The sequence below is a fragment of the Struthio camelus genome, chromosome 7 (genome assembly GCF_040807025.1).
Source record: "Struthio camelus isolate bStrCam1 chromosome 7, bStrCam1.hap1, whole genome shotgun sequence".
In the NCBI taxonomy this organism is placed as follows: domain Eukaryota; kingdom Metazoa; phylum Chordata; class Aves; order Struthioniformes; family Struthionidae; genus Struthio; species Struthio camelus.
In genome coordinates, this window is record NC_090948.1 from 23,841,059 (window position 1) to 23,863,816 (window position 22,758).

The 22,758-nt window shown below is 42.8% G+C and overlaps 1 protein-coding gene across 5 annotated transcripts in view; it reads left to right on the plus strand.

Annotated features, from left to right (window-relative positions):
* The window catches only part of PIK3AP1 (phosphoinositide-3-kinase adaptor protein 1), a 52,336-nt gene that overhangs the window by 11,450 nt on the left and 18,128 nt on the right, over positions 1–22,758 (plus strand). For 4 of the 5 annotated variants that reach the window (XM_068950318.1, XM_068950320.1, XM_068950321.1 and 1 more), the window contains 6 exons: positions 11,944–12,092; positions 14,829–14,973; positions 16,505–16,647; positions 17,700–17,832; positions 18,583–18,779; positions 21,368–21,557. In XM_068950318.1, coding sequence (XP_068806419.1) covers positions 11,944–12,092; positions 14,829–14,973; positions 16,505–16,647; positions 17,700–17,832; positions 18,583–18,779; positions 21,368–21,557 — 957 coding nt within the window. Of the gene's footprint in view, positions 1–8,435; positions 8,776–11,943; positions 12,093–14,828; positions 14,974–16,504; positions 16,648–17,699; positions 17,833–18,582; positions 18,780–21,367; positions 21,558–22,758 lie in introns of those variants that run through there. The other variant, XM_009671327.2, reaches the window with a different exon arrangement.

Consider the following 22,758-nt stretch of genomic DNA (forward strand, 5'->3'; position numbering starts at 1 on the left):
CAGAGCATGGACTCTCAGGGTAGAACCCTATCTGTGCTAGTCTGAAAGTTCTGGGGGGATGAGGCCTGTGACAGTCTTAACTTGTGGTCATGTAACAGCTTTTTCAATACTAGGCTTGTTACTCTTTTATTAAGACTATGAAAAGTCTAATATACAGAAGCTACTGCCTGCCAAAGGACTGCTGGTCTGGCATTACAGAAAAGAAAGAAAGAAAGAAAGATGCTGTAAATGGGCTGATTTATTTGTTGGAGGGAAATGGCAGAAAAGGCACTGCATAAGCTATTGTCATTCTTCTTGCACATGACAAGGAATTGAATTAACTTCCTGGATTTCTTTTGTTGCACTGGTGAAGCTATGAATGAAATTCATAGGACATATGATACTGCAAATCCAGATATGTGGGAGTCTAACTGTTAGGGGTGTGCAAGGCAATGCAAGGTATTGCCTTCAATCTGTACAGTGGGAAGAAGGAACCGCGAGAGGAGGGAAAAACGTGTCCCCAGAGCTCTTTTTTCTAAGAGTACCAACCCAAGCTCGTTGCCAGAGTCATCGGCCTTTTGCACTCTTAATGTTGGAGCGTTGAGTTCACCTTGCAAACACAAAAGTATTTTTTGAGCAAGAAATGACAAAGCCTTGCTCTGGTCATACAAATTTGTCTGTCTCTAGAGCTCCAAGGCAGGCCGAAGAAAATTGAACACCAAGGTTTTCCTTGGTTTTCTCTCTCTTCCTTCCACTGTTAGTAACATCGTGGCTCCACACTGAACTGCCTCTGCCTCCAGCGCAGGAATGTTCTATACTTGATATTCCTGCCTTGTGCCAGAAACAAAGTGTTCCCACTACAGCAAGGTTTAAAAAGCCACTGTTTGGCTAAACTGTAGAAAATATTGAGAAGAACAACTAAGTAGGTTGGAGCAATGTAGGGGAGTGCTGGAGGGTTAGAATGGATCACAAATACTAGAAAAAAGGCAAGGATTGTTTTGGAATATGCTACCAGGAGTCTCACATTTAAGATACAGAAGGTAAATATTCAGTTTGGCACATTGGTGAATCAGCTGGAGTCTTGAATCCAGAATTGGGCGTTAGGTTTAATGGCTCATCAAAAAGGAAGTATATTTTTAAGGAGTTTAATGAACTATTCGAGGAATTTGGACTAGCTGGGATAGAAAAGAGAAGGTTAAATGGAGACAGCTCTTTTAAGGGTTTTTCTGAAAGAGATGGCCATTAGTTGTTCCTCCTGTTCTCATGTAACTGCTTCATTTGCAACAAGAGAAACTTGCACTGGAATTGAGAACGCTTTTCAACCTGTAAGGATAAAGAAACCGTGGGATAGGCTTCTCCGGGTTTGACATCAAGCTGGACAGATGCATTAAAATATTCTCAGATGTGTCTCAATCCAAGGGATAAACTAGTTGAACTTGTGAGGTTAGCTTCAGCCCAACGGTTCTGTCTTTCTTTAATTACTAAGTTCTGGGCATCACTAGCACAAAAAAGTCCAATTTTGATTTATGGTAACCTTTGAAGAAGCGTTGGTCTGACTTATGCTGAAGGCTACTTGAAACCCATGGAGCAAACTAATTATGATTACAAATGACTTAAGAAGCCAGGAAAAAGTGCTAGCTGTCCTTGATTTGTGAATCTTAGTTTTGCAAGGAATGTAACTGAATATATAATAGCATCATGGCAACCGATATGTGGCTTCTGTAAACTGCAGAGCAGGAAATATTAATAGTAATAAAGGTAATAGTAATAGTGAGACTGAATAAAGCCCTGAGTAGCTTGGTCTGACCTCATAGCTGACCCTGCCCCAGGCAGGAGGTTGGAAAGCTCCTGAGGTCCCTTTCCAGCCTGAATTATCTAGTGATCCCATGAATAGTCTCGTGCCTCAAACACGACCTCACTGTCAATAGGGAGGTCAGGAGTATGTTTCCTGTTCATCTGCAAGAAGTGTTATGGGTTCTTGGTGGCACTATAACATGGCTCATCAAATGATTGAACAGGCTTTTACCTTTTTCTTGTATTTTTGCCATTGGTCTTCTGCAAATACCTTTGTTTAAATGTAGGTGCCTGTTGCTAGAGCCCTAAATTCCCAATGAAGTTTTAAGTATGGCAGGAACTGCTCTGCCTTCCCATTACTTCTGGGGTTAACAAAAAGTGGTCTATCTCGTGAGGATTCATGAATTCTTTTGTACCTTGAGATTTCTGCCCTAACCCTAAAGGCCAGGGGGTTTGTTTGTTTTTGTTTTGTTTTGTTTTCTCTGGAATAGCTTATTGGCCAATAGTCTCTCTGTGGAACAGTATCAACGTTTGTTCCTTTGATTGCTCTGGCAAGCTTGCTCTCTGTGTTTTCCCTTGATGCACTTATGGTCTTATACTTTACCCAGTAACTTTTTCATGACAAATGCAGTGAAGCCCAGTGTTATCTGATGTGATACTCCTGTACTTAAGATGTCCTGTGGAACAGCAAAGCAAATACCATAATAACCTAGAGGATTAGTCTGTGGCTTTTGTGGAAACATTTGAACGCCCTTTCTCTTCTTCCTCCCTTAGAAATATGTTAACTCAAATTGAATAATTTTAAGGGCAACTTTTCACCAAAATCCACAAAAGCCACTAACTAGTAACAGAGCTGCACAGTTCAGCGTAGGACAGTGGTGATCTTCTGAGGTGCCCATTTACCAGGTGTTGGGGCTCTCTGCTACACAGTGGAGTTGGTAACTATTTCTCTAACAGCAGCTGCTGTATATCGATTACATTGGGTCTGTGTCTGGCATGTACTTGTGTGGCACTTCACTCAGGACCTCTCTGTTAGCCTAACATTCAGACTTGCTGGTGGGGCAGAGGGGGTTGAGCTTACAGGAGAGTACGTACACTATAAACTGGGAATTGCAGCCTCCCTCCTTGCAGATCCATTCTGTCCCTTATGGGAACATGCTCCTACAAGAAGTGCTGTACTGTGATTTTTAAATGCCTATGGAGCTTGCTGTTGCATGTGGAGGCAGTACAAGACCTGAGTTGTGTAGCAGCTCTTCCCTATGCTTTTTATGCTGTGTAAGTCATGGCCAACAAGCCTCACATTCAGTGACGTTGCATGCACAAAGGAATCTTGCTAGGAAGAAGCGTGACATGGCTGAGTACTTTGTGGGAGATTTTGCCACCCCCTTAAAAGGATAAAACCTTATTTTTCTCTGCTGTATTGTGTTGAAACAGAAGATACGCTTCTTTGACTCTGCTCTTTGAACTGGAACAGGTGATGTGCTAGTCAGCCTTCTGGGTACAATGAGAGCCTGTTTTACTGTATGGGAGCTCTGCAGCCTGGCTGGTTCTCAGTGCTTGTCAAGGAGATGAAACTTTAACATCCTTGCACAGGAGTTATGGTTGAGAGAACATACTGGTAGCATGCCCTTCCTTATAAACACTGGTGTGGCTATAAATGACTAATGCTGGAAACACAGAGACTTCAGAGAGTTGGTTAAAGCAATCAGAGAAACCTGAACTAAGCTCCCAAGAGATGTTGAGAGAAATGCACAAACATCCTTATCCATCTAGCTTTTTAGACTGATGTGATGAAATGATAGCTCAGAGCTTGGAAAGTACAGAAAACGTTGTGGTTAGAAAGTATCAGGTTATAATAGGCTTCATGCACATCACAAATACTAAAAATATTTTTCTGCAGTTTATATTTTTGATAATCTCCCCACAAGATGTGTAAGGGTAGTGACTAGGCCTAATTTTAAACATCCACCAAAGTAAACTGCAAGACTTTAAAACACTTGTATGAAAGACTAAGCAAAGAGGCCAGGGGCCATCACTGATGGCTTCTTCCAATTTTGGGACAGCTGAAGTAATTTCTGTAAGATTTTTGCAGAAGTTCTTGGTCAAAACATATATGCTTTACAGAGCAGGTCTAAAGACAAGTGTGGGGCAGATAGGTTGTTTGAAAGACAAAGATTGTTGTGCCCTTCTAGGGTTGCACTTCCTAGGATTCTGATGGCTGTTCATCATTACCACAGAAAACTTTGGACACACTTTTTTCAAAAGTGGCCTAAGAATGTCAGTGTACCTTGAGTTTGTCAGGGAGAGGTTTTATCAGTGGCGTAGGCTGATCTTAGCCTGGACTGCTGCAAAAAAAGAGCAGTTTGAGACCTCGTTCTCTGCCTTTGATCTGGCTGATCAGTTTGATCTGGTTGTGCACAGGACTGCAGGAGTGGTACTCCAAGGGAGACTGTGTGAAGGAGAGAGAAGCAGTAGTAATGTGAGTTTATTTCTGCTGAGGCTGTTTGTAGAACTGCACCCTCAGTCAAACAGTGACTTCATAGAGGGACATTTCTGAAACACGTGCCCAGCTCTCTTAGGTGGAATTTTCAACTTCATGGACTTTTATGGGGACAGTCTTTTATGTCGTGCAAGGAACATGCATTGTGCTGACAAATTGAAGGAAGGACTCCTTACATAGATGGGAGACAATCACCAAGTTGAATTTTCTGTTTCTCTCATGTGGTCGCTCAGGAAGACTTGAATCAGTGATTGATGTAATTGGATTTTTTTCAGCACCCTCAAAAATCCTCAGCCAGACCTGCGCTTTTTCGGTATTGTCTCCTCCTGGCATAAATGGTTGATGTGAACCATTCTAGCACCTCTTTCTTGAAATTTTGATTAGGCATGCGATGTATCTGGCGTCTACAGGGGACGGTCAGAACCCTGCACCTTTCTCAGAAGCTCTTTCCTATCTCTGTTCCCCCACACCCCAGCTAGTTCTTTAGATTTTCACACTTAATCCTGTCACAAATTGCATAGCAGGCCTGTGAGACCCTAAGGCTGAAGCTCATAAAATTTAGTGAGTCAGCTTGCAAGTGCTGAACCATCGTAGCCAGGCGTTCTTTTAGCTTGAGGCAGATGCAACGTGAAAAACGTGCTTGTACCTTCTTGAAAGAACTGTAAGCCAGATATCCTTTATAGGAGGCTCTAGACATGGTCACATAAGCTATGGTGGGCATATCTTCTGTGTGTTATAAGAAGGACTGGGCATTTTCACCCCTGAGCTGTTACTGACTTTGCAGTAATAAGGAGTGAAATGTATAAACGTTTCTTCTCATCTTGAAGTTCAAGTACTGTCAGCTTAACTTAAACCCCCTGTTGTCAGCAGCTCAGACAAAGTTATTGGTCATCTCACTGAGGCAGTCAAACACATGTTCTTCTCTACTGGTTCTGCTGCATGGGCTGTAGCCTCTGGTGCTACACAGAGGGGCAAGTAAAGACAGAAGGGGAAGCAGGATGGGAGAGGAGGGCAGCGATGGGGACGGCAGTAGCCTTTTAAACTGCTACAGCTCTTTCTGTTGTGAACATCTGCCCCCAGTCAAGTGCACAGATCATTTTTTGCAGCTCAGCTGACTCATTAAGTCATTGTAAGTCTTTGGAGTGAGCTGTATGTTTGAGCTGAAACAGAACCTTTTTTGGGCAAGTAACTGCTCTCTAGGGGGAGTGTGCTTTATTAGGTGATGGAAGAAGATATTTCTTCTCTAAGATTGTGCAAGGTTATCTGATGAGATTTCTAACTTATCGAATGGTCTCAGAACGGTATTTCAAGGGGCCTGTACTTTGAGGAACGTCTGCCTCTGGCTGGGGCTGGAGGGCAACCCTTGCTTCAGACTCCGTACGTTTCCTGAGGTCTTACGTGTTGCATTTGGAAGAATCGCTCTCATCTCAGGTGCATCCACTCCTTTCCATTAAAGGTCCTGCTCTTAGCTCCGGGCTGCTAGTGAATGAACAAGAGCTGTACGTTTGAAAAAGTTTTGCAGAAGGTCATGAATTGCAATTTCCTCTTTCTTCTGTGATAGGATCACTTAGTGTTCTGTTATCGTCCTGGGGAAATTACTAAACTTCAGTGAAACTTCCCTGCACTTGGATCTTTGTGGATGGTTTCTTCACACAACATGCAACGTTACAGACCAGGAACGTTCCTTCCTGAGCTGCTGAGGGAGAGGAGGCTACAGGCTAGCAAACCTGAACTAAACTAGAAGAGCCCTTTCCTGCAGCCATCTGCAATCAGGGCAGTGCAGGCTGAGGAGTGTTGCTGGGGCAGATGATGTGTGGTAGGCAGTTTCCCAGCTGTTACCTGTGTGGCACTGGATCCATGACAAGAATCCCAGTGGTGTGTTAATCTAGTTCCTGTTTCTATCCATTGCTAATGCGCTAAGGACTTCCCATCTGGATTCTGTCTTGTACTTCTGCACAGGAGGTGTCATGTGAGGTGCAACAGTCGTAGTCATGCATCAGTCTGATCACAGTTGTTTCACTGCTGACTTTGCCTCCCCTAGTCCTAGTTATCTGACGTATTAATGAGGGCTGTGCACCCTCACGCCTTTGTCTGTCTGGGCTTGGGGTTTGATTGTAATGTTTGGAAGGGAGAAGCAATGGGCTTTGTTTATTGCATCTAGTACAATGGGATCAAGATCAGGACCATAGCATAAACCCATAATTTACTAGTTAGTGCTGAATTTTGGTAAATAATTAAAAAGTGAGCTCAGGCCAAGCAGCTGACACTGCTGGCAACATTTATCTCTAAACTGGAATAGCCCCCCAGAACGTGCCTTTGATCCCATGGTTACTTTTCTGTTCTCTGCTGCTTCCCCAGCTACTTGAGGTTTTTATTTTATCACTCTCTCTTCTAGCATCTAGTATCGTTTCAAATTTTTGTCCATGCTTTCCCTTCTGTGTCCTCTCCATCATCGTGGCTTTTCTGGTTTTCTTTTCTTAACCTCACTGTTCTCAGAACTGTGTGCTAGGCTTCCTGTTCCTACAGCACGAGCATGGTATTTATTGGCCATTTTGTTATCTGTACTGCTAATATTTACAGTAGTGACTTGGAGTTGCCCTTGGCATAGTGTAAACAACTTTTGGTGACTCAACTTCAAATACTTCTTCATTTTGAAGATGAAACTAAAAAATAACTTGGAAGCCGAGTCTGGGAACGGTGAGCTAGGAAAAATGAACAGATTCATTCATTAGGTTAAATTTCAATGAAGGTCATGAAAGCCTCTTGCGCTCTGCTGCAAAGACATTTTTCTCCTTTCAGTTACATGTTTGTAGTTCTAAAATATAACAAAGGAGAACAATCCCTTTAAGATAGGATGGGATGTACTTCATAGAGGAACTGTGGAGTAGTGTATGTTTTTGAGTTTTTAGGATATATATTGTCTTAGTAGGTTACAAAGGTAAACATAACTGTACCTTCTGGCTTCTCACAACTCATTGAAACCCTGGTTCTGTCAACAGATCTCTTAGTAACCCAGTTGTGTTCTCCACAAGAATGCAACTTCCCTAAGAGACACACACATGCACAAACACACTCGCTCAAGCAAAACTTGTCCTAGTAAAATACAGCTTGCTTCCTTGATGGAAGATGAAAACTAGTTTATTGTAACTTCCAAAATAACTGTTACAGGACAAGTAAAATGTGGCCGTTGCTTTGTAGAACTGAATATCTGTCACTTAAATCTGTAAGCATAGTGCCATTGCTTTGTAGAACTGAATATCTGTCACTTAAATCTGTAAGCATAGTGCCAAAAACAAGCTGCTTGGGATGCAGAGTTGGGGGGGGGATGTTGAAAAGGGGGGTGAGATGTTCTCTACCTTATTTGTTCTATAAAGACAATTTTAGAAGATCTTAGATTTTTCTGTGTTGTTTCTTCTCGCTTGCTGCTTTCCTGCATGCTTTTACCCCCTCTGTTGAAAAGGGAAGTAACAATGTTGCTGCCTTACCAGTTAGACAGAGGGATTATCACCAAGTGTTTCATTGCTGAGTGTGCATCTCTTTGGTAAAGCAGGAGCCCTGAGGTTAGCATGATGACAGATGACTTTCCCGCTCCCTCTGAAATCTTCATCAGTGCTTTGCCTACTTCCAGTAAATGCAGTAGTAGTTGCTCAGGGAGACCTAATGTCCTTGTTCACACTTGGAAAAGGAGGCTGGCCAGCTGCGAGTCTCAGGCGATAGCAGGAGCTCTCTTTGAGGGCCTTCTCTCTTGCTTTGGGAGCACTGAGGTGGGAGTCTGAGGCCTTATGGAAGCTAGTTGTTTCCACTAGAGAGTTGGTCAATGGAAAAACTGGAAGTGTTCAAAGATGCTGGCAAGGGGGTGGTCCACACATGGAGAACAGACTATTGCTCAGTCATGCCATTTGCATTAATATCTAGATGACAAAGTGCTCTGGACAAGCTGCTGACTCCTTCCGAGAGTTCACGTGTCCTGTGGTGTAAGAGCTGAGCTGTGAATACTGAGAAACCACAGCTGCTGGCTCCATGCAGATAGTCAGCCTGCTTAGCCGGGGGAAATGGATGACAGCAAGCTGTATGCTCTGTAGAACAGCAGATTAAAATAACTATCTGCTTCATATTGTTTTCTAAAACTGCTAAATGTCTCAAGAAGCATGTGGCCAGGCCTATGCTTTCCCTGGGATGAGTTTCTGCAGCCAGCAGGGCAGCTGTCTGGGGAACCAGGCGGGAGAGACTAGAAGGGGCCTGCATGGAGCTGCTCTCTGTAACTTAGCTACTGATGCTTCCTGGGCAGGGGGGGCACATTCTTCAAAGTGAAATGTGGTTGGGTTTCTTGGACCACATCTCCTCGCCTAGTTGCTCTTTTCACAAATGTTTCATGGTGTCAGGCGTGGCCTGAGGTAGCCTTCCTTTAAAGGGGAACAGAAAGGCCCTTCTGTGCAGACAGCGCCATTTATAACCAAGAGTTGTTGACCTACAGCAGCTGCTGATGGAGAAGCTCAATTCAGGTATTCTCTTAACTTTCTGCCGAGTGCAATTTCTTCAGCGATGGCCTCTCTAACCTGGGTGTCATTACAGCAGTAATGTGTGTATGTGTATATGCAAATGTGCTTTATTTCTAAAGTGTCTTTGTGAGTGGGAGTCCTGATCTAACAACACATGTTACTTTAGAGTTATGAGTATTATCAGAAGTAGTGGGGTGGTTTCCTCATGTGATGCTTGCAAATTCACAAATTGATAATGTGAGTGGAATTTGCAAGATGTCTTCTATAGCGTTACTTGGCTGCTTATAGGGGAAATTGGTAATCTGCAATTTCAAAATTTTCTGAGAGAAAACACAGATGAATGATTCATATGCAAAACTCCTAATGCCTGTTCCATCAGCTGTTAATCCAGTAACTGAGAAACATTGCTTGTTTTTCTTCCCGTATTACCTAACAGTTCTGTTCCTACATGACCTCCAGGCAATCAGCTCTGTTACGATAGTGCAGAAGTGCAGGACAGGATCAAGCAATGCTAGAACTTCTTAAAAGCTCCAGTACAGATTCCTGTAGTTCTCCTTCATCTGCTAATTTGTAGCTACTTGCTCCCCTCTTATCCTTGTTTACTGTGGATAATGTATCTGAGGTCCACAGCTTTAGATCTTATTCTCCTCTGAAATGGAGCATAGGTTAGGCTAGTTAGGTACAGATTACCACACTGACAATTCCATATTATGGAGTGGGGGATGATGCATTTGGTATCAAGATATATGCAAGTGTCAGCTCATGCATACATTTCAGGAATTTTAGTGCTTTGCTGTGATTTGGTCAGTGCTGGCTTTCTTCTCTTGCAGTAGGTTTATTCTTTCTCATTTAGTCATATTGGAAATGACTAAAAGAGATTACAGAGAGTCTATTCCAGTAACAATTGCCTCTTTTCCTCCTCTCAAATGGCTCTGCTGTCTTGGTTTGGTATGCTTGTACCAAACACTTAAAGTGAGAGATATGGTGGAGGATGTGGGACCAGCACTTGATTTCCTCCTATGCAGCTGGATAGCTTGGCACCCTGAGATGGTAACAGTGCACCCTTCTTCAAGAAAAGGGTTCCCAAAACTGGGATTTGGCTCTTGCAGCCGATGATTTTGGATAGTATCAATAAAAATATTGAGTTAAGGAATTTAAAACCTCAATCCATTTTCAGTAATACTTAGTACCACTGCCTGAAAATTAAAAGACCACCTTCAGCATGTAGCTCCATGTCAAAGTATTTTTTTTTCTTAGTCAAATCTGTATATTTGCGTTGGGGCAGCTTTGAAATCTATTTGCTAAATTACAGATGTTTTTCTACATTTAAGAAATGTTGTTGTTGCTGGCAGTGATGCCTTACTAGAACTTTACAGAGCTGCAGATTTTTGTTTCTACTCCTCCTACAGCAAACATTTAAGCAGCAATGTGGTTGTACTCATGTGAGTCAACTTGCTATGTGGAGTGATTCACATGCTTAAAGTTAAGTGTGTGTACCACTATTTGAGAAAGTTTTCAGCTGAATAATTTGCTGAACTTTTGTTGCACAAAACCTGTCTCCTGAAAACAAAATTCCATCTGTGTAATCCATAAAATTGTATTTAAATGTATAGAAGAAATAAAAAAAATTATTGTATGTGACAAAATCAGAGAGTTTCAAATATTCTAAGCTTAAATCTTTATTGATAATAATAATGAAGACATTTAGGTTTAAATTCCTAACTGATTTCTGAGTTCCCTGAAACTAGCAGGACTTGAATTCCTAATGGAAGCCTGCTTTAATCACTTTGGCTTTCTTAATTTGTGAAAGCTTGATGTGCTTGGAAGCTGGAGTAATTCTGAGTAAAGCCTGGCCTGTTGGCTTCTTCACTGTATGAGTGCCACAGAATAGACAGTACAGGTGCTAGAGAGTCTCTTAAGTCTTTCTCATTATGCCGGAGCATTTTATATACAAAACTTCTTACTAATATAAAACCTCTGCTAGTCTGAATCTGAGACTTTGTGTAGTGAATAATTTGTACTGCTCTTTACAGATGCGTGGTAAATAATAAATTAAAAAGTGACTTCCAAAATGTTATCCTAAATCTTTGACTGCTCTGCAGTTTTCCAAAGTTTGAATGGAAAATTTTGGCTGTGGGAGATGCACTTTTAAGCATTAATGCCAGTCTTCTGGCAGGAGGAAGTCAATGACTTTCACCCCATGTTTTAGCAGATGGTGAAAAACGGTATGAAGAGGTAGAAATTAGATAAAAATTCAGTCTGCTAAATTGATACAAAGTTGGCTATCCTTTCTTTTCACTATTTAGGAAAAGTAATTTCTAGCTAGGATAGGAGAAATTAATCTATGTAGCTATTTTAATTCATGTTAACTTTTTTGTAACCAGTGATATTGATTTAATTTGTTTGCTCTTTCATCAAAATAAATGCTATTCTTGGGAAACAGGAGTGAGATCATTGTTCTGTGCACAGACTGTATGATTACATATATTTTCCTTTCCTCTTGGGCCTGTTTGGGTAGAGTACTGTGATTCTTCCACTCAAAAGCTCTATGTTGCAAGTTCACTCTCTTACAGACATAGGGCTTGCTTTAGGAGCAGGTTCCCTTCGGAGTACTGCCTGATGGTGTACTTTCTAAACACAACGGTGAACCCAGTAGATGCAGCAAGCAATTCAAGCAGGACCCAGAAAACTAAAGACACTGCTGAAATTAAAGAATAGTTTTCCTCCACATGCTTTAGGAGAGGAGGACTCTGAAGGCTGCTGTTTGTCTTCACACCATGCATTTCAAACACAGCTTGAGTCAGATGCCTCCAGTTGCTGATTGTTCTTATATTAGATGTCAACATACTAATTTGCCTGTCTAGTACGAGGAAGATACTGCCTATCTCAACAGAGAGAGGCTTTGTGTTGCATAAGCATATTCAGTGCTACTCCAGCACTTCTGTGTCTTTGCAAATGTCCCCCAGCAATCCTCTTAAGGGAATAAATAAGGAAACTCTGTAGTTTCCTTTTTTCAACTAGATCCCCTTTTCTGAGCAAAACTTTGAGAAGTGCAGCAAGTTCCGGTCCCCCACGTTCTCTTCTAGGCTGTTTCTCAGGATGTGTATGATGTGTGCATGCGTTTTCAGCAAATGAGAATGATGTAACAGGACTCTGTATGCTTTATTTTAGACTCGGGCTGTGACTCTGTGACTGATACAGAGGCAGAAGACGAGAAGAACCCAGTTTATTGCTCCAGACTTGCCATGGATGAAGAGCATGGGTCATGGAAGAGCATGGAAGACCATCCAGTGGTGCAGCCTGACCACATACGTTGTGGGGTACCGTATGCCTGCTCCTTGGCCACGTTCTTGTGGGCTGATGCAATACCTTATGCGCATCTTTAATGTACAGTATTACTGGGTTGGGGAGCAGTCCCTAATTCCTTTTCTGCCATCTTCCCTCACAGCCCCCTGTCTTCAGTGTCTATTTCATGAGCTCGCTTCCTTAGGCTGAGAAAATAGCTCAGTAACATGCAATGCCCAGCGTTGTCAAAAAATGACAGTGCAGCCTAGAAAATCTCATTAACTTCACTGCTTATCTTGTGTATTGTGAGGCAGGTTCACACTCTTGAATCCCCATCTGGTGAGATTTTGGGGCAGAAAATGGAGCAAGGTGATTGTAATGAACCAATTAAATCCAGAGACTGAACGCAGTCTAATACCACAGTTCTGGTGCATGTCCTGCAAGTGGCCTGCAAAGAGCTTTGATCATGGCTTCCTGTCTGAAAAACAGCATTTTTTGGTGTAGCATCTTCTCAGACAGAAAAATTGTAATACCACGTGCCAGGAGAAAAGGGTATGGCATGACTAGGTTCACCTCCTCTGTGGTGTACTTTCCAACTGGTGTAGCTTGAATTTTCAGTGCATAATTTTGAGGTGTGAGGTGCTCGTGTGGGAGGCACTGATTGTCAGAGGAAACGTCAAAGCTAACAGTTCAACAAAGGTTCACTGAAGTGTGACTGCTGTTTTACATTATTTCCTCCTCATATGATTGTGGCGAGGCAGACTCAAGCTCCAGTGCACTGAGACAGAGGGCTGGATATTTTTCCCTTACTCGTATCAGTTTTGCCAGTTCATGGGATTTTAAATTTCTCTTGGTACTTTTTCTTAAAGCATCAACTAAAGGAATCATGTGATTCTGGGAACCTCTGCTTTTACTTAAAGACTGATTTCATACTATGCAGAAGCTTGGAAAAAAAAATGGAACAAAGAGGCTCAAATTTAAAAGCAACAGCCTGCCTTACTTGTGATTTTTGCAAAGGAGCTCTGGAGTGCTGTTGGCCATACTCTTCAGTTAGACTAGAAGCAAACAGCACACACTCCCCTGCAGGGAAAGAGCAGAGAGAGTAACAAGCCTGAAAATGGCTATTAGAACTTTTCTTCCGCCTTGGTGGGTGCTGAGCATGATAAAAATGACATTGCAGTTCCTGTAGCCAGGTACATGGGTTTATTGTGCTGCTTAAGCTTGTACCCTGCAGCATGCTAGCTGTGTACTGCGTTTCAGCCTATAGCAAGAGTCACGGCTGTGTAGTGCTGGACTATTTGGTAGTTTCTGAATATGTGCCTCACAGCATGGACATAATCTGCTTTTGGATTGAAATAGCATTTTGTCAGTGGGGAGGGAGGACTGAAAGAAAGGAACTGACGTTTTTAGGAAGTATCCTTACCTGAGTTCTTTTGTGTTCCCTCGTGTATGTGTGGCTTGGGAACTGACCCCAGCAAGGGTTTGTTTGAGAAGTCAGCAGACTGCTGGATTGCTTCAAGCTCTTACAGAGTTGTTGCCTTAAAAGAGAAAAGTAGATCAATCTGGATTTTTTTTCTCTCAGCTCTATTTGCCTGTCCATGGGGATAGTGCTGTATCCCTGCATATTTACTGGGCATCTGTTACTGCATTCACTTCATCTGTTTCCAAGAGTTGGTTGTGTATCTTGATATCTTGACTTCCTTGCTGGAGGAATTTCTCCAGTGCTATAAGCTGACAGATATTAACAAAACATGCTTTATAGTGGCTGTAAGGTCGGTAAAATTGTTTTGCCTTGGCTTGTCCATGTTTTAAGTTAGCGATAAATACATTAACTACAACATGGCAAGGAGTGTCTGGGAATGGTGTCCAGAACTCATGATAGAGCTGTAGAAGGTCCAGGACTGAGGAGATCCTAAGATACTCAGAAACTTTTGAGTTATCTGCAGCTGCTGGGCTGCTTCCATTGGGCCAGGCAATGATTATGTTAGGCATAAGATTATGGGCATGAAAATCTCTTCAGGTTTCTCTCAGATGTGTCGCTATTTTATGTAGTATAGTAAGGTATATAAGCAGCCACAACCCAGGTCTTGGTGATCTTTAAAATCCTGACTGGATAGACGAGAGCTGAGCAGTACGACACTTGCAGCATGGAGGAGTACCACAAAACGTGGTCCAGAAATCTCCTGGTTTCCAGAACTGAGAGTCTGATCCAGAAATTCACCTTCATAATTCAACTAAGTAGAAGTTAGACAAGTCTCAGGCCACAGTGGAGGACTCAGTAAAATGTAAAAGTTAGTGTAATGGCTGAATTATTTGAAACTCTCACTGGCCCTGCTGTTATAAACTGAGATTTTTGCCTTTTAAACGAAGTCCTGACTAAAGACAGACAGATAAAATAAGGATAATCTGCGGAAGCTGCTGCAAACCCTTTCATCTCTGAAATATGCTCAAAGTTCCTTGCTTTGTTTCTGCTTGGAATGGAGCTGTGCTGTTTGAGGAAAGAGGTGCTGATGTAATTGAAACTAAATGGCGAGTCGGAGAGTTTCTGGTGTTGCAGAATTTATAATGCCTGCATCTGTGCTGGTGCAAGCTTGTAGCAAGAAACCAGCTGCGTGGTTACTCCATCTCTGGAAGAAGCTCCTGAAAGCTGTTCAGGACCATGGAAATAATTGATGATAATTTATGTGGTAGTTGCAATGACAACAAAATCCTTGGAAAAGGCACTTCAACAAAGTAAATGTTACATTGTGAACTAATGCCTTTGCTCCTAGGTGCAGACAACAGTTTATATTATCATGAAATGTAAACTTGATGGCAAAGTGAAAACTGAAGTTGAATTCTCTCCAGAGAACGCATCATCTGTGCGTGTGCTGGCCAAGATGGAGAATGAGTACACAATCTCTGTGGAGGCTCCAAGTAAGCTGGGTTGATGCTTTTTCCCCCTTTCCTTCCTTTTACTCCTAACCCACCTGTCATGAAAAGTGACAGAGGGGTACAAGGTACAGGTTGTAACACAGGAAAATCGGAGGCCAGGAAATCTTGAACATGAATTCCCATCTGTGATGCTTTTGTGGTGTGGAACTGCTGCTCGGGGTCTCTACTTTGCACCTCAGTAGTGGTAGGGTGGCAATGCGAAGGCACCTGACTGGGAGTTCAGAGAGCAGATTACAGCTTGTAAAGCGCTATGTGTTTTTACCACAGCCATATTAGTATTGGCAGGGTGCCAAGAAAAGTAAGTGCCTGCTAGTAAATAATTTCATGATTATAATAGCACATGCTTAATGTATGAAGAACTGTGTGAGATCAGAGCTGAAACTTTTTCTCCTAGCTTGCCTTTTAAATCGGAGTTGTTCAGTCACTGTAGATACTTACATTTACAGAAGTAAGGTTCTCTGAGCTTTAGGTTCCCTAAAGTCTAGGGGCGAGATTTCAGAAGAGTCTTATAGATTTATTGTAGATTCCCAGCATGGTTTTATTTTGTCTGTTTTGGTCTGTCTTCTTGAAGAGTCAATGTGCCAGCTCTGGGAATAGACACCAACAGTTGTCATAGCAACTCCCGTAAAGTCAGGGAGGTGGGTGGATTTAAGGGAGGTGATCTCAGTCACATAAAAAAGTTCAAATTAATCTGTTCTAAATGAAGACCTCTAATTTAAACTTGGTCTGGAAACTAACTTGCACTTTGTGTTATAAAAGTGAACTTCATATTGATGGAGTTTCCAAGTATGTTAACCCTGCAGTTTCTAACAGTAACATAAATAAATTTTTAGTTCCTTATGTATGTGACAGTTACTCTGCTAGTGGTTTCCTGACTTGTTACAATAGGGCATATATACAGGGAAAGATTAATTTTGGTTGGATTCAAAATACTTGCGTTTCAGAGAGAAAAAACAAACCAGTGAGTGTACTCTGGACATAAAATCAAGAAGCTCCCAAGGCACATATAAAAGCTAATTCCTGTGCCTGAGTAAAGTTGCAAAGCTGGAGTTCTTTTAAGTTGATTTCATTCACAGAGGCCAGTGAGGCTGAGGGGGATGCAAAATTTCTAGTGACTTTTCTAGTTACTCTCCCCCTCTTCCCCAGCTCTCATATTCTATGGCATGGTTGGGAGACTGCTCCAGTGAAAGCCAAGACTATGGAGGTGTGAGGTGCTGTAGTTTGGGGTAGTGTGCTGTTAACATTAGGGGGCCATATTAGGGTTAGCAGAGGACCCAGCGGGTCAGAGGTGATGTGCATTGACATGGCTCTGAAGAAGGTGTTTTCAAAGTACTTTCCTACCTGGTGCTCAGACCGACATCTTCTCTTTTTCATCACTTTTCATAAATTTGCAGCATAAACTTTTTTGGTATCCAGCTGGTGTCTCCACACCTCTCCTATCCTCAAGTCACTTGAGGAATACTCATTCCCATTGTTTATTCTTAATGGTGATTTCTTCTCTTTCTTTTCAAAGATTTAACCTCTGGGACAGTGCCTATGCAGATATATTCAGGGGACTTGATGGTGGGAGAAACAAGCATCACCTATCATACTGACATGGAGGAAATCAGCAGTCTGTTGGCTAATGCAGCTAACCCAGTGCAGTTCATGTGCCAGGTAATGACTCTAGCAAAGAGCTTCTTCAGTGGCAGACAAGTGGGCATAAGCAAAAATGCCTGCCATGAGATAGCTCTTCTGAAAAGAAGATATGCAAGGTTATTTCAGGGGTAGCCTAACAACATCCCCTTTAGCAAAAGCATGACTTGAAAAATTGGAATGTCAGAACTTGATATCGACAGAAGTACACAAAGAAATAGGTTGATTAGAAATCTGTACCTAAGCGTTTTTGGAAAAGCTGTGAAAAAATAGCAAAGATTCTGACCAGCTGAATGAAATAAAGTAAAATAAAAGTACCTGAATTTATTTATTCTTAATACCTATTTTTTAAAGGCAGTCTTGAGTTCTCATGTCATATTTTGAACACTTAGGGTACCTGAACACTACTAGAGGAGTAGAGCTTTCATGGGCAAGTTCTCTAGCTCTGTTGCCTTTGCTGCCTGTCTGCATGTTCCTGGTGAGCCACAAAGCAGAAGCCTACAGAATACTACTGATAGTCATCAGCATATTCAGGGCTGATGACTCTCTTTCCCTTCCCTTTTTAGTTCAAGTTATGGAGCAGTTGGTACTGGACTGTGCCTCTACTTGGGAAATAGGCATGCTTCACAGTATTTGATTAAGAATCGGTTCCAAAAGCCAAACCCAGAGCGTATGCCGGAGCAATTCACAGTGAACTAGTTCCTGGTTAGAGCAGGAATTACCCTTCATTGGCACGGTTTCAGAAGTGAGATGATAGTAATCAAGGAACTGGAAAGTAATTGTCCTCCCTGCTTCCAGTTACGTGACTGACTCTCATTGCACTCTGTCTTGCTTGTTGTGCTTTTCAGGCTGCCTTTGGAGTATAAAATCTCATCTATTCAGATTAATGTTACTCTTTCTGGACCAAGAAGCTGTTCATGTTCCTTGCTTGATCTGAACATTAGCACCATCAGTATTTATGTCTAGTGTTTTCTGATGTATGTTAAATAAACCTTGCTAAATCACCGTATAGATCTCTACTTAACTGAATTTCCAGATTCCCCCAAATAAAATCACTTCCCATTTTCCTCTAGGCCTTTAAAATTGTGCCGTACAGCATAGAAGCACTGGACAAACTGCTGACTGAGTCACTAAAGAAGAACATTCCTGCCAGTGGCTTACACCTGTTTGGAATCAACCAGCTGGAAGAAGAAGATATGACAACAAGTAAGTTGAAAGATTTTTATTTGTTTTGTTTTTTTACTTTTTACTTTTCAAACTTTACCTGCAACAGTTGTGTTCCTTGAAGGTACCTTGGAGCTCCTTAACACTGCAGTGCATACTACATACACAAGCGATCTTGAAATGTTGAATCTCAGCCAGGAAGCTGAAATTCTGATGACGCCTATAGAAGGGGGACTGCTCTTTGGTTTGGGTGATCCTTTGTATTACATGCATCAGTCTCACGTCCTTGCATTATGATAGATAGAGCCACATGGACAGCTTCAAACAACCAAAAAGAAAAGACAGTGCCCTGCAAATGTCTCCCCTATCTTCTCCCTCGTCCTTTTCCGAGTCACATTTCTCCCTAACCCCATGACTCTGCTCTGATGTGCAGAATGGGCACTTACCAGCTGGATGAGTGTGGCACCATAACATGCATGCCTTACACCAGCTGGTTCCTGCTGGAATGATGATTTAGGGGAGGTCCTTCTGATCCTGTGATCCTGTATACCTTCAGCTATTACAGTGCAAGATTCCCTGCTAAAGGTCATAGGACTCAAACCTGAAGATGCACTAGTTGCCTCTGATACTTCATTCATACAGACCTAACTCCATTTTAAAATGGTATATATACTTTTCAGTCCTTTCATACCTGCTTTGGTCTATGTCTTTGCTAGTAAGTCTGTTTCTCACCTACTGGCTCTGTTGCTGCTAGAGAAAAGCTTAGATTTTAAAGGGCCTTTGTTCTCACAGATCAGAGGGATGAAGAGTTGCCAACACTGCTTCACTTTGCTGCAAGATATGGGCTGAAGAACCTCACCGCCTTGCTGCTTACGTGCCCCGGAGCACTGCAGGCCTACAGCGTAGCCAACAAATATGGTCACTATCCGAACACCATAGCAGAAAAGCATGGCTTTAAAGACCTCCGCCAGTTCATTGATGAATATGTGGTAAGAGGGAGCAGTGGTCCTTCTGAGCTGCCCCGCAGCGGGTGTGGGCGGTGGCACCAAGCCTGGCATTGAAAGTGCTGTGGGAGCAGGAACGCTAGGGTAGCAAAGGGCACAATGCGGTGTGGTAGGGTACAGACGGGTGTAGAAGGCAGATGTCCGGCCACCATGAAAGCTTCCATGCTGGACAGTTGGGTTCATCTCTGAAGCCAGGGAAGTTCTTAGGGCTTCTGAATAGGGGAAAAAAGAAGGAAGCAGAGCCTGCCATGCTTGGTTTCCTTATCACCCACCCATCAAAAGATGCTTCTGCAGGGATGTGGTATCTGATGTGAGGCTTTTCTAACCCCGATCCTGGCAAAGATGTGGCCCCTTCCTCCCACTTGCTTTAGGGAGTAGTATGGGAAAACGGAGTATAGTTGGATAGGTGCAGCCCCAGATGCTCTTTGATTAGTCATAGCTCATTCACAACCTGATCTATGCAGTCTGCCTGTTCCTCTTGAAATCCAGTATTAAGATAGTATTAAGACAATCTTATGTTAGGATGGCTGTCCCTCCCTACTAGCTTTCTTTGTGGGCGGCCCAATTCACAATTTGGTTCTCTTTGAGCCAACCTCATCCCCAGAAATCAGCCCTCTGACTTCTTCTGGACTACAAAGTGGACCAGCTGCATCAGGCCCTTGTCTCTGTTTCTTAGGTGTGTGAGGGGTCTAACCTTTCTTTTCCACTTGCGTTGTTTTCAGCCTACACACTTCACAATAACAAGCAGCTCCTCTGCTCAGATCGCAAGATTCTAGAGCAGATTTTATTTGCCTTATTTTTTAGTGGAAAAAAATGTGTATAACTGTATCTAACAGTTATCTGAATGGTGGGTGAAAGATCTGCCAGCTTTAGTGTGGTTCTGCCACCCTATTACATTAGTATTTAAGCCCTATTTAGGAGACATGGGTGATTCTTAGATGTGGGGCTTGCTTTTTGACACAAAGATGAATTTTGAGTTATACATCAGAGCTAAATACAGGTCATTCCCTGTTCTGAGACCAGGATGGCTGAAAAACTGTAAATTGTCAGTGTGATAAAAATCTTTTTTTGGGGGGGAAGCGTGAGATGCTTAGGAAATCCTGCCAGGCTCTCATGGCTGTGCTTTGCTCCTCCTCTGCTCTCCTCTCCACCAACAATGTGGCAGAGGTGTGTTAAGAGCAGGCCCTGCTTGCTAGCCATTAAGCTACCTGTGCAGCTTAGTAGCAGATCACTCAAGTGATGTGTCCACTGCAGGGTGGTGACTGGAAGCACACTGTATATTTAGTGGCAGTACTAGCATGGATATCTGGAAATCTCAGTAAACCATCTTACCCCATTTTCTCTCTGGGATAAGTTCATCTGCACCTCCCTAAAGCATGGCATGTCAAATGCTGACCTCTTTTTTGACTGCGGAGGGAAGTGTGTGTGAAAAAATTGGCCCAGATGCCCTGTGGATGAAAGCCCATGAGGTGAGAGGTGTGGATGGAAAGGAATACCTTGCTGTACTGCAACCAGCTAAAAGGGCTGTGCTTGTGGCATAGTTAGAGCTTGGGGAAGAGCAAAGCTTTTTACTTTGCTTTCTTGTGTGACTTTGAAGACCAGCACCTCTCTAAGGTGGCAAATGTATGAGAAAGAACTCTGCTATCCTGTAAATCAGGAGTTGCCTGCGTTACGAGAGCAGCTGCCTGCTATGAGGTTTCCTGTTAGACTCATAGTGAAGGGGGTCTGTGTACTCCCACTGTGGGTGTTACATGCTGCTGCTATTGCCAAGAAACTGAAACTGAATCCAGAGCAAAGCCAAAACTTTGTTTTCTTGTAAGTGCTCCGCATGTGGCAAGCTTTCTTATCACGGTCAGCTACGCTTACCCAGAAATAGCCTTTGACAAGCCTTGTGCATTCAGAATGAGCTTTGCTTATGTTCCAGGAGCTTGCAGGTAGCAGGCAGGAAACGAAATTGAGGGGGAGGGAGGCAGTAATGGCTGCTCAGAATGTGTCAGCACCCCCTTGTTTCACCTTCCCAAGGTAAACTTGGGACTTGCCATGGTTGTTAATATCGTAGCAATATTGGTTGTTAATAATGTATTGACTAGGGGAATCTGGATCTCTTCCCAGCCTGTAAGCCCTAGCACCTGCTGTGTCTACAGTCACTGTGCAGGTGAAGTTAAGTGAGAGAGGTAGCGTATGATGTCTTGTTTCTCAAAGACCATCCTGTATCTGCAGCTGACTATTCTTCCACCACTTGTCTGGCATTGTGGATTCCTGTGGCAGAAGTCAAAGGGGGTCAAAGTGGTTCTTGTTCAGATCCTGGTAGTGGTAGAAGCACCAGGTTACCTATGCTGTGGTTATGAAGTCTCATTATCTATTATTACAACATAAATCCTGAAGGCTGTGCCCAGACACCTGTAATGGGGATTTAATTTCTTTGAAAAGCCTTAGTCTTTGGTAACAGGCTGGTTTGGGGAGTGTTTTTTTCCATTAGTGATGGGAGAGAGGTCTCCTGCTTTTCTTAGATTCTACAGATCCTTTATTTAAAGAAGACTTGAACATTTTTTCTTGCACTCCTTCCTCTCCAGGAAACTGCAGATATGCTGAAGAGTCACATTAAGGAAGAGCTGATGCAAGGCGAGGAGGATGAGTCTGTTTATGAGTCCATGGCTCATCTGTCCACTGACCTGTTGATGAAACGTTCCCTGAATCCTGGCTCCGACGAAGAGCTCTATGAATCCATGGCTGGCTTTGTCCCTGGTGCCCCAGAAGACCTTTGTATGTATAATCTCTGTGATATGCCAGGTTTAGAGGCCTCAGCTGCAGTGTGTCTCGTATACGTAGCAGTGCCCTGATTGAGTTTTAGAGTAAGGGCTGGTCATAGCATTTCTGCTCTCACTCCAAGGAAGCCATGCTCCAGTTCTGATGTTGGCTGATAAAAGACTGAGTTACCTCAGCTTTACCGTAACTTGTACCAAAGCTTAGTAACCCACGTTCCTAGTAACAGACCATGCCCAATGTGAAATGGGCATACCTTATGCTGTTAGGCATGGTCATTCTAAGCAAAATCAATGCACTCCAAACTGATTTGCAAGTGGAGGAGAAGCCATGGTAGCATCCTCTAGCTTTTGTGAGAATCTATTGCCTATGCTAATAGTGGTGCTTTAGAATGAGATTAGAAAGAATTTCAGAAGAGAGCTGCTCTACAGCTTGACTTTGCTCAGAGATGACCTGAGACGCAACATCTACTGTATGTCGGGGACCCTGCCTGTGGTGATGCAGCTGCTGGCAGAACCATGCTAACCCAGGCCATGGTAAGAACAGTTGTGAAGCCAGATAGTAGCATGCAGCTTTGCAACCGGTGGCAAAGAAAGTTCCTCATGGGCGCTCCCTGAAAAGTTACCAAATACCACTAGCTAGATGGTTGACATGCCCGGACTTATTACCTGTATTCACCAACATGCTTCTGGGGTATTCAGATGTTCCTAAGACTTTATTAATAGAAGGAAGAGGGTTGTCCTCCTAATGAAAGGTGAAACTACACCCTGTGAAGACAGGAATAGAAACTGATGTTTTTTGGAGTCCTGTGAACGCCAGAAGATACAACAGTGTACTTGATGTGTGGGAAGGACGGAGGGATGCTATTGGATTATTAAACTTCCTTATAAGTTGAGACTTTGAGGAAAAGAGGGTAGCTGCTTGGTGCAGAGGTAGGCTGTGCACTGTAATATGAAGGACCAGAAGTCTGTTCCCAAGAGAGACCTGGAATTGCTCATAGGTTTTCTGTGATTACGAGGGTAAAAGGTCAAGAGCTGTTTTCTTATTACTTTGAGGACTCCCTCAACTCAGAGCAAGTGAGGTCGCATTTAGAACAGACTGAATTTTCTACCATGTGCCCTGCCTCTCACTCCTGAGATCCAGGGAGGTTGGGGCACTTTGTATAGTGACCAGGTGAGCAGTTGCTATTTCCAGATTCTGA